The 16,320-nt window shown below is 33.5% G+C and overlaps 2 protein-coding genes across 2 annotated transcripts; both read right to left on the bottom strand.

The window, feature by feature from the left end:
- Positions 1-4,098: 4,098 nt before the first annotated feature.
- Positions 4,099-5,385, bottom strand: LOC131018769 (uncharacterized). Its single transcript, XM_057947474.1, has 4 exons — positions 5,323-5,385; positions 5,042-5,224; positions 4,744-4,953; positions 4,099-4,646 (listed from the first exon to the last, which is right to left on the bottom strand). The coding sequence occupies exons 1-4, from the start codon at positions 5,383-5,385 to the stop codon at positions 4,200-4,202; spliced, it is 903 nt and encodes a 300-aa protein (XP_057803457.1). The 3' UTR covers positions 4,099-4,199.
- A 1,297-nt stretch (positions 5,386-6,682) lies between these two features.
- Positions 6,683-7,927, bottom strand: LOC131018768 (uncharacterized). Its single transcript, XM_057947473.1, has 4 exons — positions 7,880-7,927; positions 7,599-7,781; positions 7,307-7,510; positions 6,683-7,209 (listed from the first exon to the last, which is right to left on the bottom strand). Exons 1-4 carry the CDS (start codon positions 7,925-7,927, stop codon positions 6,934-6,936), a joined length of 711 nt encoding a protein of 236 aa, XP_057803456.1. The 3' UTR covers positions 6,683-6,933.
- Between the last annotated feature and the right edge of the window lie 8,393 nt (positions 7,928-16,320).

Raw genomic sequence — 16,320 nt, 5'->3', positions numbered from 1 at the left:
TTTAAAAATTTGAGGACAATATAGAGTAGTTGCTCTTAATCAAGACAAGTGATTTGCTATATTTGTTACCAACGTTATAATTTTTCAATGAAAAATACTAACTAAGATGTGAGTAGGATTAAAAAAATTAGAATAAAATCAAATTCGTTATTACAATTTAAACTTATGAAAATGATCAATTTTTTTTTTCATGAAGCGTCTATTTCTATATAAAAAGAAAGTAAGAATGTGAAAATGTCAATTCAAAATAATTTCACTTCATTGAATTTTTTGTTTTTTAAAAAATATTTACTTTCTTTAAAAAAAATCTTAAACTTTTATGTTATCTTATGTCATTTTTTTCTCATTCAATTTATATATTCAATTAAAAAAATTAATTCATTTTAGCTTCAAATTTATCTTTAAAAAAATCATAAATTCACACGACAAAAGAGTATAAATTTTAGTGTGCTCAAAACAATCATCAAACTTCTTCTCATCTTTATTGTCCTGATACGCGTTAATTTAATTCTTTGATTCACTCTAGCATTAATGTATTGTCAAATAATAAATCTTGTATAATTTTCTTTTACAATGATTTTCTTAATAATTGTGTAGAATTCAATCAGCCTATATAACTGGGACGAATGAAGTCTTTTGAAAAAATTTAGAGTTGTATATTATGCATCAAATAATAAAAATTCTAGAAAATCTTTTTTACTAATATGCATAAAAAAAGTTTTAGAAAATTTTTCTTTCTTAATAGAAACCTAAAATAAAAACAGATGAATATTTTGATGGACATTTTAACTAGCTAATAATGATAGTTGATAAAAATATGTTGTTAATTGATATTGGTCATTGATTTAACTTACATACAACTATAAAAAAGTCACCTTTATTTAAACAATTATAGTATTAATGAGATTTCTCTTATATAAGTTTAAAAAATTATCAACATTATCTATTAAGTTATAAAAATATTAGTATAATATAAAAAGACATTCATTAAAAAGTATAAATTACTTAAACCAAACTTAATTGAATTGCTAAATGACTTACAATGAGTTGCTATATATATCAGTTTGCGTTTTAAATGAGAATAGAAATCTCAAATTCTTGAAACAAAATAACATGTAAACAAACTTAACAAAAATCATCTCAATTAGACTTGTACATTTGTGTCTGCTCATATACACAACAATATTTGAATATAAACTGATATCATTTCATATTCTCTATATTCTCTATGCAAATCCTATTTGCCTATACATCATTTCTAGTTGGAAATATTAGAAATATTATTTCCACAGCCAGTCTCAGTAGCATCAACAGTCAACAACATCACTACCCTAATCAGAAATTCTATTAGCCTAACATCATTTCTAGTTGGCAAATATTATTTCAAACAACTGCAGTGAAGATATTGACAACTACCTTAATCCCACCATTGTTGTTCTTCTTCTCAAGAAGAACCCTTACAGTCTCAGCAGCATCAACAGTAGACTTTCCAACATCAGTACCCTCATCAACAGCAGCCCCCTTACCAAGATACTTCTCAAGAGCAGAATTTCCAACATCTTTACCCTCATCAAGAGCAGCCCCCTTACCAAGATCCTTCTCAAGAGCAGAATTTCCAACATCTTTACCATCATCAGCAGTCGCCCCCTTACCAAGATCCTTCTTAGGATTATCAGTCTGCAGTGAAGATATTGACAACTACCTTAATCCCACCATTGTTGTTCTTCTTCTCAAGAAGAACACTTACAGTGTCAGCAGCATCAACAGTAGACTTTCCAACATCAGTACCCTCATCAACAGCAGCCCCCTTACCAAGATACTTCTCAAGAGTAGAATTTCCAACATCTTTACCCTCATCAAGAGCAGCCCCCTTACCAAGATCCTTCTCAAGAGCAGAATTTCCAACATCTTTACCATCATCAGCAGTCGCCCCCTTACCAAGATCCTTCTTAGGATTATCAGTCTTCCCCTTCGCAGCAAATCGTTTGGTCAATCCGGTAAACTCCATAAAGAGCTTAAGACCACGCTGCTCACACTGCAAAACAAAGAAAATTAAACATAAGCAAAATAATGAAAACTATCATGTAATTAAACATAAAGACCACATGAAAAATATGCATATTAATACTTACAAAATCAAATGTTTTCTTCCCATAAGACTCAGGGAGTTGCTCAAATTTCTCCAAAAAAGCTCTAACATAACCAATGGCGCATACACTTCCAATTGATCCCACAGTCAAAAGGTATTTTTCCATTGATAGCATACGAGTACGACAGACATATGAAGGATCATTAAGAATAGCAAATACTTCGTCCAGTTTACAACCACACAAAGCATAAACCTACAAATTAATAAGAACAAGTAAGTGAAGTAACAAAAAATAGAATACAAACAAAAATAAAACAAATAAGTTACTTAGAAAAACATACCATTTCAAATAGTGGAATAATCGTGTTGACTAAGTGAAAATCAAAATAAGAATAATAGAGTTTTTTCTGAGAAGTACTCCACTGATTAAGAGATGTCTGAGCTATAGTACTGTTATTAGAGAGAGATGACGTATAGAGAACTTTGATATGTTGAAGTTGCTCAACATATTGAGCATGATGAACCTATATTATAAAAAACATAAGTTCAACACATTGACTAAACAGCAAATAAACATAAATTTAAAACAACACAACAGAAATTACAAATAGATATGCATTATCAATTCCAAACTTGGAGTGACAAGCTTCGGAGTGACAAGCTTCTTCATCAAAGTAAAAGATGCATGTAAGATTTAGATGAATTAGGAAATTGCAATCCTAATTCTAAAACTAGATTATTTTCACGCACATTGAGAAAATAACGAATTATAATTAATAGGTTTACGTTATACTGCACTTTGATTTAGAAATCACAATATCAATTTATAAATCTCACGATCTATGAGATCAATCATAACATATTTATTCAAAAGTAAAACCAATCAGAACATAATTAATCAAAAATAAAACCAATCAGAACATATTTATTCTAATGAATCAATCAAGCACATAAAACTAAACACCTTAACACCATAATATTCTATTTTTGGAAATCACACTATCAATTTAAATACCTCACTATCTATCACATCGTGAACAATTTAGAAACCACAACAACAATAGCATATATGTGGAGCTAAAAAAAACAATCGCATATATGTAAATAGCGGTTCAAACTTTTTTGAATTTGTATTGTTGGGCTGTCCGACTCGAATGACCCGGTCCATCATGTTATATTACTACTCAATCAGCATTCTTTCATTCACACATTTCTCATTTTTATTTTGGCGCTCGGGAGAAATAGAAGTGAAGAGAGAAACAGATACATAACAATATGACTATGGTGTTGGCATCGAAGTCGAAGGTATTTAGCTTTCTATTTATGTGCTTGATTGATTACACTTGAATAAATATGTTCTGTTTGATTTCGTATTTGAATATATATATATATATATATATATATATATATATATATATATATGTTATTGTTGATTTGATAAATAGTGAGGTTTCTAAATTGATAGTGTGATTTCCAATCAAGCACATAAAACAGAAAACTAAATAACTTCAAAGCAAGTGTCTGGAAATCACACTATCAATTTAGAAACCTCACTATTTATCAAATCAACAATAACATATATATTCAAAAACGAAATCAAACAGAACATATTTATTCAAGTGAATCAATCAAGCACATAAATAGAAAGCTAAATACCTTTGACTTCCACGCCAACGCCATAGCCATAATATTATGTATCTGTTTCTCGCTTCACTTCTGTTTCTCCCGCGCGCCAAAAAGAAAATGAGAAACGAATGAATGAAAGAATGTTGATTGAGTATTAATATAATAGAACATGATGGGCCGGGTCATTCGGGTCGAACAGTCCAACAATACAAATTCAAAAAAGTTTGAACTGCTATTTATATATATGCGATTGTTTTTTTTTTTAACTCCACATACATTTGTGTCTGCTCATATACACAACAATATTTGAATATAAATTGATATCATTTCATATTCTCTATATTCTCTATGCAAATCCTATTTGCCTATACATCATTTCTAGTTGGAAATATTAGAAATATTATTTCCACAGCCAGTCTCAGTAGCATCAACTGTCAACAATATCACTACCCTCATCAGAAATTCTATTAGCCTAACATCATTTCTAGTTGGAAATATTATTTCCAACAACTGCAGTGAAGATATTGACAACTACCTTAATCCCACCATTGTTGTTCTTCTTCTCAAGAAGAACCCTTACAGTCTCAGCAGCATCAACAGTAGACTTTCCAACATCAGTACCCTCATCAACAGCAGCCCCCTTACCAAGATACTTCTCAAGAGCAGAATTTTCAACATCTTTACCCTCATCAGGAGCAGCCCCCTTACCAAGATCCTTCTCAAGAGCAGAATTTCCAACATCTTTACCCTCATCGAGAGCAGCCCCCTTACCAAGATCCTTCTCAAGAGCAGAATTTCCAACATCTTTACCCTCATCAGCAGTCGCCCCCTTACCAAGATCCTTCTTAGGATTATCAGTCTTTCCCTTCGCAGCAAATCGTTTGGTCAATCCGGTAAACTCCATAAAGAGCTTAAGACCACGCTGCTCACACTGCAAAACAAAGAAAATTAAACATAAGCAAAATAATGAAAACTATCATGTAATTAAACATAAAGACCACATGCAAAATATGCAAATTAATACTTACAAAATCAAATGTTTTCTTCCCATAAGACTCAGGGAGTTGCTCAAATTTCTCCAAAAAAGCTCTAACATAACCAATGGCGCATACACTTCCAATTGATCCCACAGTCAAAAGGTATTTTTCCATTGATAGCATACGAGTACGACAGACATATGAAGGATCATTAAGAATAGCAAATACTTCGTCCAGTTTACAACCACACAAAGCATAAACCTACAAATTAATAAGAACAAGTAAGTGAAGTAACAAAAAATAGAATACAAACAAAAATAAAACAAATAAGTTACTTAGAAAATCATACCATTTCAAATAGTGGAATAATCGTGTTGACTAAGTGAAAATCAAAATAAGAAGAATAGAGTTTTTTCTGAGAAGTACTCCACTGATCAAGAGATGTCTGAGCTATAGTACTGTTATTAGAGAGAGATGACGTATAGAGAACTTTGATATGTTGAAGTTGCTCAACATATTGAGCATGATGAACCTATATTATAAAAAACATAAGTTCAGCACATTGACTAAACAGCAAATAAACATAAATTTAAAACAACACAACAGAAATTACAAATAGATATGCGTTACCAATTCCAAACTTGGAGTGACAAGCTTCGGAGTGACAAGCTTCGGAGTGACAAGCTTCTTCATCAAAGTAAAAGATGCATGTAAGATTTAGATGAATTAGGAAATTGCAATCCTAATTCTAAAACTAGATTATTTTCACGCACATTGAGAAAATAACGAATTATAATTAATAGGTTTACGTTATACTGCACTTTGATTTAGAAATCACAATATCAATTTATAAATCTCACGATCTATGAGATCAATCATAACATATTTATTCAAAAGTAAAACCAATCAGAACATAATTAATCAAAAATAAAACCAATCAGAACATATTTATTCTAATGAATCAATCAAGCACATAAAACTAAACACCTTAACACCATAATATTCTGTTTTTGAAAATCACACTATCAATTTAAATACCTCACTATCTATCACATCGTGAACAATTTAGAAACCACAACAACAATAGCATATATGTGGAGCTAAAAAAAACAATCGCATATATGTAAATAGCGGTTCAAACTTTTTTGAATTTGTATTGTTGGGCTGTCCGACCCGAATGACCCGGTCCATCATGTTATATTACTACTCAATCAGCATTCTTTCATTCACACATTTCTCATTTTTATTTTGGCGCTCGGGAGAAATAGAAGTGAAGAGAGAAACAGATACATAACAATATGACTATGGTGTTGGCATCGAAGTCGAAGGTATTTAGCTTTCTATTTATGTGCTTGATTGATTCACTTGAATAAATATGTTCTGTTTGATTTCGTTTTTATATATATATATATATATATATATATATATATATATATATATATATGTTATTGTTGATTTGATAAATAGTGAGGTTTCTAAATTGATAGTGTGATTTCCAATCAAGCACATAAAACAGAAAACTAAATAACTTCAAAGCAAGTTTCTGGAAATCACACTATCAATTTAGAAACCTCACTATTTATCAAATCAACAATAACATATATATTCAAAAACGAAATCAAAGCAGAACATATTTATTCAAGTGAATCAATCAAGCACATAAATAGAAAGCTAAATACCTTTGACTTCGACGCCAACGCCATAGCCATAATATTATGTATCTGTTTCTCGCTTCACTTCTGTTTCTCCCGCGCGCCAAAAAGAAAATGAGAAACGAATGAATGAAAGAATGTTGATTGAGTAGTAATATAATAGAACATGATGGGCCGGGTCATTCGGGTCGAACAGTCCAACAATACAAATTCAAAAAAGTTTGAACTGCTATTTATATATATGCGATTGTTTTTTTTTTAACTCCACATACATTTGTGTCTGCTCATATACATAACAATATTTGAATATAAATTGATATCATTTCATATTCTCTATATTCTCTATGCAAATCCTATTTGCCTATACATCATTTCTAGTTGGAAATATTAGAAATATTATTTCCACAGCCAGTCTCAGTAGCATCAACAGTCAACAACATCACTACCCTCATCAGAAATTCTATTAGCCTAACATCATTTCTAGTTGGAAATATTATTTCCAACAACTGCAATGAAGATATTGACAACTACCTTAATCCCACCATTGTTGTTCTTCTTCTCAAGAAGAACCCTTACAGTCTCAGCAGCATCAAACAGTAGACTTTCCAACATCAGTACCCTCATCAACAGCAGCCCCCTTACCAAGATACTTCTCAAGAGCAGAATTTCCGACATCTTTACCCTCATCAGGAGCAGCCCCCTTACCAAGATCCTTCTCAAGAGCAGAATTTCCAACATCTTTACCCTCATCAGCAGTCGCCCCCTTACCAAGATCCTTCTTAGGATTATCAGTCTTCCCCTTCGCAGCAAATCGTTTGGTCAATCCGGTAAACTCCATAAAGAGCTTAAGACCACGCTGCTCACACTGCAAAACAAAGAAAATTAAACATAAGCAAAATAATGAAAACTATCATGTAATTAAACATAAAGACCACATGAAAAATATGCAAATTAATACTTACAAAATCAAATGTTTTCTTCCCATAAGACTTAGGGAGTTGCTCAAATTTCTCCAAAAAAGCTCTAACATAACCAATGGCGCATACACTTCCAATTGATCCCACAGTCAAAAGGTATTTTTCCCTTGATAGCATACGACAGACATATGAAGGATCATTAAGAATAGCAAATACTTCGTCCAGTTTACAACCACACAAAGCATAAACCTACAAATTAATAAGAACAAGTAAGTGAAGTAACAAAAAATAGAATACAAACAAAAATAAAACAAATAAGTTACTTAGAAAATCATACCATTTCAAATAGTGGAATAATCGTGTTGACTAAGTGAAAATCAAAATAGGAAGAATAGAGTTTTTTCTGAGAAGTACTCCACTGATCAAGAGATGTCTGAACTATAGTACTGTTATTAGAGAGAGATGACGTATAGAGAACTTTGATATGTTGAAGTTGCTCAACATATTGAGCATGATGAACCTATATTATAAAAAACATAAGTTCAGCACATTGACTAAACAGCAAATAAACATAAATTTAAAACAACACAACAGAAATTACAAATAGATATGCATTACCAATTTCAAACTTGGAGTGACAAGCTTCGGAGTGACAAGCTTCTTCATCAAAGTAAAAGATGCATGTAAGATTTAGATGAATTAGGAAATTGCAATCCTAATTCTAAAACTAGATTATTTTCACGCACATTGAGAAAATAACGAATTATAATTAATAGGTTTACGTTATACTGCACTTTGATTTAGAAATCACAATATCAATTTATAAATCTCACGATCTATGAGATCAATCATAACATATTTATTCAAAAGTAAAACCAATCAGAACATAATTAATCAAAAATAAAACCAATCAGAACATATTTATTCTAATGAATCAATCAAGCACATAAAACTAAACACCTTAACACCATAATATTCTGTTTTTGAAAATCACACTATCAATTTAAATACCTCACTATCTATCACATCGTGAACAATTTAGAAACCACAACAACAATAGCATATATGTGGAGCTAAAAAAAACAATCGCATATATGTAAATAGCGGTTCAAACTTTTTTGAATTTGTATTGTTGGGCTGTCCGACCCGAATGACCCGGTCCATCATGTTATATTACTACTCAATCAGCATTCTTTCATTCACACATTTCTCATTTTTATTTTGGCGCTCGGGAGAAATAGAAGTGAAGAGAGAAACAGATACATAACAATATGACTATGGCGTTGGCATCGAAGTCGAAGGTATTTAGCTTTCTATTTATGTGCTTGATTGATTCACTTGAATAAATATGTTATGTTTGATTTCGTTTTTGAATATATATATATATATATATATATATATATGTGTTATTGTTGATTTGATAAATAGTTGAGGTTTCTAAATTGATAGTGTGATTTCCAATCAAGCACATAAAACAGAAAACTAAATAACTTCAAAGCAAGTTTCTGGAAATCACACTATCAATTTAGAAACCTCACTATTTATCAAATCAACAATAACATATATGCGATTGTTGTGTGTATATAAAAGCAGCTGATGTTTTCAATTGAAATTGTTTTTTTTTAATTATCCAAATATTCAATTTTGAAGCCAGTGGCGGTTTTGAGGGTGTGCGGGGTGGGCGACCGCACAAGGCCCCGAAAAATTGAGGGCCCCCGATTATATATAGGTCTATATATTTATATATACTTAAATAATTGAAAAATAAATAATTTTATTAACTAGTTCAGTGGAAAGATGCTCTCTTCAAGTTATGTGGAATCTTGTTGATGTAGATTCGATTCTTGAGAGTTACAATTTTACATTTTATTGCTTTGGGACTCTTTTCCTTCATTAAGTGGTGTGTGAAATTGCTGATGAAAGTGTTATTAGTGATTTTGTTTAGTTATAATTTTATATTTTTATTGCTTTGGGGCTCTAGCAGGATTTATTAGTGATTTTGTGATTTTGTTTAGTTATATCTAATATCTCCCTATTGTGTGATTTTAAATTTTAAATAATAAAGTAATAATTAAAAATGAGTTGTTTAGTATCTGGTGTTTTTCCCAATAAAATTAATTACTATTAACTTAATTCTTTTAATTATTTAGTGTTTAGGGTCTCTAGGCGATCGCGATTGTGATTATCATCTGGAAATTTGTATATGAATGTGGTTCAAACAATATATGTATATACATGCACATTAATGGTGAGTATATATTAGGGCTAATTGCCTGTAAATTCCTAACGTTTCCACGGAATTGGTTTTTGCACCTTTTTTTATTTTTTCTTCTTTTAAATACCTAACCTTTCCTTTTTGTCTGGTTTTTGTCCGATGACCGGTTTTTTTTCACGCCGGCGCCGGAATTGATTATGTGGCAGCCGGAATTAACACTGTGGCAGCCGGAAATTGACACCTAGGCTAATTATTGACATGTGGAATAAAAAAAACAAAAAAAAATCCGTGGAAACCATCTTCTTCCCCCTTCCTCCCCTCTCCCCCCCACCCGCTGCCGCCACCACACGCCACCAGACGCCGGCACCGCCACCTCTCCTCCGAAAATCAAACGACGATGAAGTTTGAGGGCGAGGGACGAGGGGCATCAGAGGCGGCCGTCTGTGTGTGTGCGTTGGGAGATGAGAGAGAGCAGAGGCGAGGAGAGAAGGGATGGCGAGGCGGCGGCCGTGGCTGAAAAGCCCTTCTGTTAAATCGTCGCCGCCGCCGTGTGTTCGACGACTTCTGTTATAATCGCCGCCGCGGGGAGAAAAGCCCTAGAATATCCGGTGGATTCGACGACTTCTGAGAAAAGCCCTAGAATATCCGGTGGCTGAAATTTCTGTGGATTCGACGACTTCTGCGTGTGTTCTTGGTGTAGTAGTTGATTCTTGGGGATGTCTGAAAAGAAATTTGAGATTGTATTTTGGCTGACGTCGCCGCCGAGCCCTGGAGCTCGTCCGCCGCGCTGTCGAGGGTGGGGAGGAGGATGGGCGCCGAGGTGGGGAAGGGGAGGGAGGCAGCGAGGTGCGCCGAGGTGGGGAAGGGGAGGGGGAGGGGGACGGCGAAGTGGGTGGGGGAAGGGGGAGGGGGGAGGGGGGGCGGCGGGGCGCCGTCGCTTGTCGCCGACGGCTGAGGGTGGCGGCGGTGGGAGGGGGAAGGGAGATTAGGGTTTGGGGGTGGGGGAGATTGGGGAAGATGATGATGTGTGTGTTTTTTTTTTGTTTTTTTTTATTATTTTTTTCCACATGTCAATAATTAGCCTAGGTAGTCAATTTTCCGGCTGCTACAGTGTTAATTCCGGCTGCCACATAATCAATTCCGGCGCCGGCGTGAAAAAAAAACCGGTCATCGGACAAAAACCAGACAAAAAGGAAAGGTTAGGTATTTAAAAGAAGAAAAATAAAAAAAGGTGCAAAAACCAATTCCGTAGAAACGTTAGGAATTTACAGGCAATTAGCCCTATATATTATGTGCCTCGAATCCTGACCACACTCTATGTGTGCATATAGCCTTGAGTATAAATATATACACAAACACAATTATTAAGATTTTATATAATTACCTCATTCATATATGTTCTTTCCTAAATATTTACGACTATTTCCAGTTTAAATTATAAATTATATATGTATATATAATATCCACTTTCTAATTTAAGGTAACCAATTCAATAGATTTACGGGAGTATTTATTTATATTCTATACAAGATGTAGTAATTACTAACATTAAGAACGTTTAGGAGTTGCATATTTAAAAAAAAAAAAAAACTTTTTGAGTTCACGTTACTAATTATGTGTGCAATTGAATCTATACATAATGCTATATAAACACTTCCTCCCTCTGTCTCATTCTTCGTGTTCCATTTTCTTTTAGATGGGAATTAAGATAAATTAATTAATTATTATTTATTGTGTGATTCACATAGTTTAAATTATTTTTATATTATTTTTAAAACTCATTATTGCTCTTTATGTCTTTTGAGTATGAAAATCAAAATCTTTTATTAGATGTTAATTTATACTCCCTTCGTCCCACGAATCTTGACACGTTTTTCTTTTGGACCGTCCCACAAATCTTGACACATTTTCAAATAAGGTAATAATTATTACCTTCTCTCTCCTACTTTGTTACTTTTATTACCTTCTTTTGTTCGAAGTGCATGATCACAGGTCATGTTCAAGATAAATGTCGTCGTAAACTTAAAGCTAAGGCCAAGCCGGCTAAGGTTGTCGTCACTAAGAAAACTTGGCAAGCCACGGGGGCTGAAAAATATAAATGCTCATGCTAAGGTCGTTAGCGATGAGCAGAAGGTTGGGGTGGTTGATCCCGAACAACAGGTGGAGGCGCAGCATACTTCGCCCTCACATCTTCAGATTGGAAACGACGAGGGCGTCGTTGGTCGTGGCTCCTCTCAGCAGCAGATTCAGTTGTTGAATAGTAAAGAGAGATTGACTTCTGGCCGAGGGTCTAAGCAGACTAGCACCGCTCAGAACTCGCGGTCTGCTCAGGAGCAGATCATGACACACAATCGAGGTGATTTTTATGATCAGGGGGTGCAGATGCAAAACTCTTTCAGTGCTTTGGTTAATGAAGATGGTGCTTTGGCTAATGAGGATGATAGAAATCTAGACGCGAAAGACTCGGATGTGGATAAAACTTTGGAAATAGAAGCTCCGGATGGCACGGTGAGTAGTACGGTGAAAGACACGGGTATTGCTCTTGAAAATGCAGAATGTTTAGCGAGTCAGCAGGTCACTTCTCCGATTATTCAGCAATCGGAGGATATTGTTAGTCGTCTTAGTCGACTAGAGGAGCAGCTTAATCACGAGATGCAGATGCTCTCAGAGCCGAAGCGAGGACGTGACCGTCCAAAGGGCTCGAGAAAGGGCATGGGAAGGGAGCCTATGCATGCACCTCTAGAAGGTAGCATAAAAAGTCACCTCAGGAATGAGAGAGAAATGGGTTACAAGCCGAGGAAATTTATGATTGACGTTAGCAATAGTCCTAGTATGCGTGCTATGAATAATGTTGTTCATGACCGTTGGTCGGATGAAATGGATTATTATCCTGAGATTCGGTATTGATTTGATGTTTTTGTTAGTTTTCTATAGTTTTACGATCTCCTTTCGAGTTTCGTGCCTTTAGTCTGCTCTTTGTACTTTCAAGGGGTGCTTTTTTTTCTTTTCTTTTCTTTTATATTAAACCTCAATTTCATCATTACCTTCTTTCTCATATTTTATTATTTTTATACATTATTAACTACACACTTAAAATACTAATCTACAATTCCTTAATTTTCGTATCGAAATCAAACGTGTTAAGATTCGTGGTACAGAGAGAGTATCTAGAAATTCTAGTGAGTGGAACAATCAAAAAAAGAAAATTAACAAAAGGACAGCGACTGAGGGAGCATAAATGTGAATCATAAATTTCTATAATTATATTGATTGTACGTATTAAAGATAGTAATTATTGTATATTTGTATATGCATAGATATACGCATAAAAGCATCGTTTCCATGCAAAAATAATTATTTTACTAGGAATCCGAACAGTCTCCCGCGTTACTTTTTCTCACTTTTAATTAATATATGCATTGATCTTAATCAACTTTGTTTTTTTTTTTTTTTTTTTTTGAGTGTAGATTCTCTTATTAAAGCTAAATATATTACTCTTATCGAAAATATAAGAATTATTATAGTACATCAAAAACTCCATCGAGTGCATTTAATTTTTAAAAAATTACGTTTTGCTGCCTTCCGTCTATCCAATAACTAATATGCAATATCTTCCTAAAAAATCTATCTAATATAATATAGATTTTCAAATCTTTGATTTAGGAATAGATTCATGCAGAGAATCTATATTTATATAAAAACAAAATTATATATATCTATATATTTTAAATATATATAAGCTATGACTTGAGTCAGAAATATATTTTAAATTATTGATAACATTAATCAAATACTTGAACTGTTAAGTTTGTATTCCTTTGGGACATTTTACCACTATGTTTCATATTCTTTTTAGTAAAAATTATTTATTTAAAATATTATTATTAATGATAGGTCCAACTGACTTTGTAAACCAACTTACTTAAAATTATCTTTAAATATTTTCCACTGACTCATTTTATACACTAACTATATTTTTTCTTATTCTCTATATACAAAAGGGACATTACTAATAGGATGGAGGGAGTATTAAATATGATATGGGTTATGTTTTTTTATCACAAAAGCTCAACAAAATATATCAAATTTGAGCTCCTACGTTTCAAAATTGGGGGAACTAAGGATAGAACCTTGATGTAGGACACACAGCTCGATGCGCTCTATCCTTAATTTCTCCAATTCTCAAATATAGGAGCATAAATTTGACCTGATGCATTTTTTTAATTAATGAATGTTGAATATCTTAAATACGGGGTTCAATAAGTCTAAATACAAGCTCCGACTCATTATCGGCAATAAATGAGTAAATCAATATTGATTTTCTAGCGAAATAAATTAATTATGATCTGAACTGATCATGAGATTTAATTCATTTCAGGCTCATCTTTATGGGTAATTCTATATATAGCTCCTTTTTTTCTCACTATAGCCTCCTTAATAAAAAAATTACTAAGAATATTTATAAATGTACTGCTTTAGCCTTATAGCCTCCAAATTTATTTTCTAATAATTAATAACTTAATAACCACATCACCATAGCCTCAAAATTTGAAGAAATAACTTCTACGATGAAGTTGAACCAAAGGTCAATGAGATGTTATCTTCCTGCTTCCATCATCAGCATCAATAAATTTACTTTGAATATTATAATATAGGAACACCACAATCTACAAATATAATTTCACTTCTCCAATAAATCGAATCATTTAGAGCATCAAAAGTTGAGACAATTAATGAAAGTTCTGATTCTGCATTTCGTCAACAATTATGATTCGAGATAAAGTGTTTCATGAAATAATTGAAGAACCAAATACAATACAAATTGCCAAAACATCTGATTCTTCCACAAATTAAATAGCCACAATCCGTAGAAAATCACATAATGCACGAAAACAGTATCAAAATTCAAAACCACAATTCTACGCAAACCCTAACCAGTCACCAATATCTCATCAATTAATGAATGTTAAAATTTACAAAATCGATAGAATTCCAACCATCCAATTCAATACGAAAGTACCTATTTTGGAATCTAAAACCATTGTATATAGTAGCAACATCACGACTTTACTAGGAAATCAAAATTAAAAATAATAATCCACAAATTTTACACTTGAGTTGGCATAACAATACATAGCAGAATCACTTTTGTTCCCTTCTTTTTTAGTTGTAGCTATACCAATGAGATTATTATTAGAGATTGCTTGTTCAACTCAAGCTTCAACGTTTATTTTGTCTAAACAATTTTTCTTTTTTTAATCTTCTTCTCCATATATCTGGGGTTATACGGTGCTCCGGTGTTTTCCTTTTTTTCTATACGTAGCCCCCTTTAGTTTAGAACTATGGGGATAAAATAGTAATTTTATCAATATTTTTATTATTAATTTTAGTTAAGAGGCTATGGTGAGTAAAAAATGGGCTATGTATAGAATCACCTCCATCTTTATTCCTTGTATTTGATCATTGGGCTAGCCCAAAGACTTCTGGGCCCAGTAAGAGAAAAGTAATCTAACTCATAAGTCTGAATCATATCTTGTATTTATAATTTCATACCAGACGTATTACGTAATTTCATATTACATAATATTAGATTTTCTGTGAGAGTTGAGCGACACTTATTGAGTGCGAATTTTTCTTCGGGAATCTTCGAATATCTTCATCCATCCGACATCGGAGATTGAGCGGGATACAGTCCAGAATATCAGAGCTGCAGTCAGATTTTCGCAGGAAACCACTTTCTGGCAGACTTCGTAGAACGGTCATAACTTCGTCTACAGAACTCTGATGCAGGCGAAACAGGCGGCCACAGAAAGCTCTTTCGAAAAGGAAGAAGTCGTATTTCTGTACAGAATGTGATAGGAGATCGTTTGAGGGGTCAAACGGCGGGTCAAAGTCTGCTTCACTGTTTCAGAGATTTAATTGATGAATTCCTGCGAATTCTTCAGGTATTTCTAAACACCTATGTGTAGTATTTAAATTAATAGATGCATGCTATGTTCAATCGATTTATAGTGAATTAAGATAATCCAAGAGACGATCCTCAGGTAAATCGAATGTTAATTAATTTTAATATTGCTACAATTTGTGTTTAGGGGTTTAAAAGTGCTTTTATTTCTATACTTAAATGAGTATCTAATAATTAATTATTTTGAATTAAATTTAAATTCAAATTTATATTAATCAATAAGTTTTTTTAGTTTGTTTCATTAATTAAATTAATTATATACTTAAGTAAGTATCTAACAATTAATCATTTTGAATGGTGCCGAATAAGAGCAACCCAAAGGAGATCAGTCGGAGGGAGCAGGGACCAGTGCACCAGAACCCTGAAAAAACTCTCAACACAGTGCTCGGCACCAACACCCACCAAAGCACAACTAAACAATTCGAACATAGGGAATGAGGCGAATGTCATCCCAAACAAGCTGCAAAATATCAGGGATAGCAAAAGGCCATAAACCCCTGTCCACCACAGAGAAGGCAAGATAGTCAGAAACACAGTTCCCCTCTTTATAAATATGCGTGATAACAATGTGCAGGTCCGCAATATCCCGAAGAAGTTTCTGCCACCTACTGAAAAACCTCTGCGGGACCGAAGCGGAACGCAAGTGGAGGAGGTCCACCAAATAAGTGCAATCAGACTCAATCCAGATGTAGTCTCAGCCCTGTAACACCACCTGCTCCAAAGCAATAATCAGAGCTAAAAGCTCTGCCTCGAAGGCCCAACAATAGAGAGAGAGAGAGAGAGAACATGGAGACGAGGGTGATGACGTTGGTTGAAGATAGTTGGCCTCGCTGGAGGAGATGCCGCGACGGCGAACTTCGTGAAGAAGATGGGGGCTGA

The sequence above is a fragment of the Salvia miltiorrhiza genome, chromosome 3, assembly GCF_028751815.1.
Source record: "Salvia miltiorrhiza cultivar Shanhuang (shh) chromosome 3, IMPLAD_Smil_shh, whole genome shotgun sequence".
Lineage (NCBI taxonomy): Eukaryota > Viridiplantae > Streptophyta > Magnoliopsida > Lamiales > Lamiaceae > Salvia > Salvia miltiorrhiza.
This window is presented reverse-complemented; position numbering and strand designations above follow the sequence as displayed.

What these genes read in the sequence shown, in the direction of transcription:
- LOC131018768 (XM_057947473.1), bottom strand. Translation starts at nt 7,927, where the DNA reads ATGAAGAAGCTTGTCACTCCGAAGCTTGTCACTCCAAGTTTGAAATTG. An exon ending in TCACTCCAAGTTTGAAATTG is followed by an intron (nt 7,782 to 7,879) that starts GTAATGCATATC and finishes TTTATAATATAG; the next exon opens with GTTCATCATGCTCAATATGT. An exon ending in TTATTCCACTATTTGAAATG is followed by an intron (nt 7,511 to 7,598) that starts GTATGATTTTCT and finishes ATTAATTTGTAG; the next exon opens with GTTTATGCTTTGTGTGGTTG.
- LOC131018769 (XM_057947474.1), bottom strand. Translation starts at nt 5,385, where the DNA reads ATGAAGAAGCTTGTCACTCCGAAGCTTGTCACTCCGAAGCTTGTCACT. An exon ending in TCACTCCAAGTTTGGAATTG is followed by an intron (nt 5,225 to 5,322) that starts GTAACGCATATC and finishes TTTATAATATAG; the next exon opens with GTTCATCATGCTCAATATGT. An exon ending in GGAAGAAAACATTTGATTTT is followed by an intron (nt 4,647 to 4,743) that starts GTAAGTATTAAT and finishes TTTGTTTTGCAG; the next exon opens with TGTGAGCAGCGTGGTCTTAA.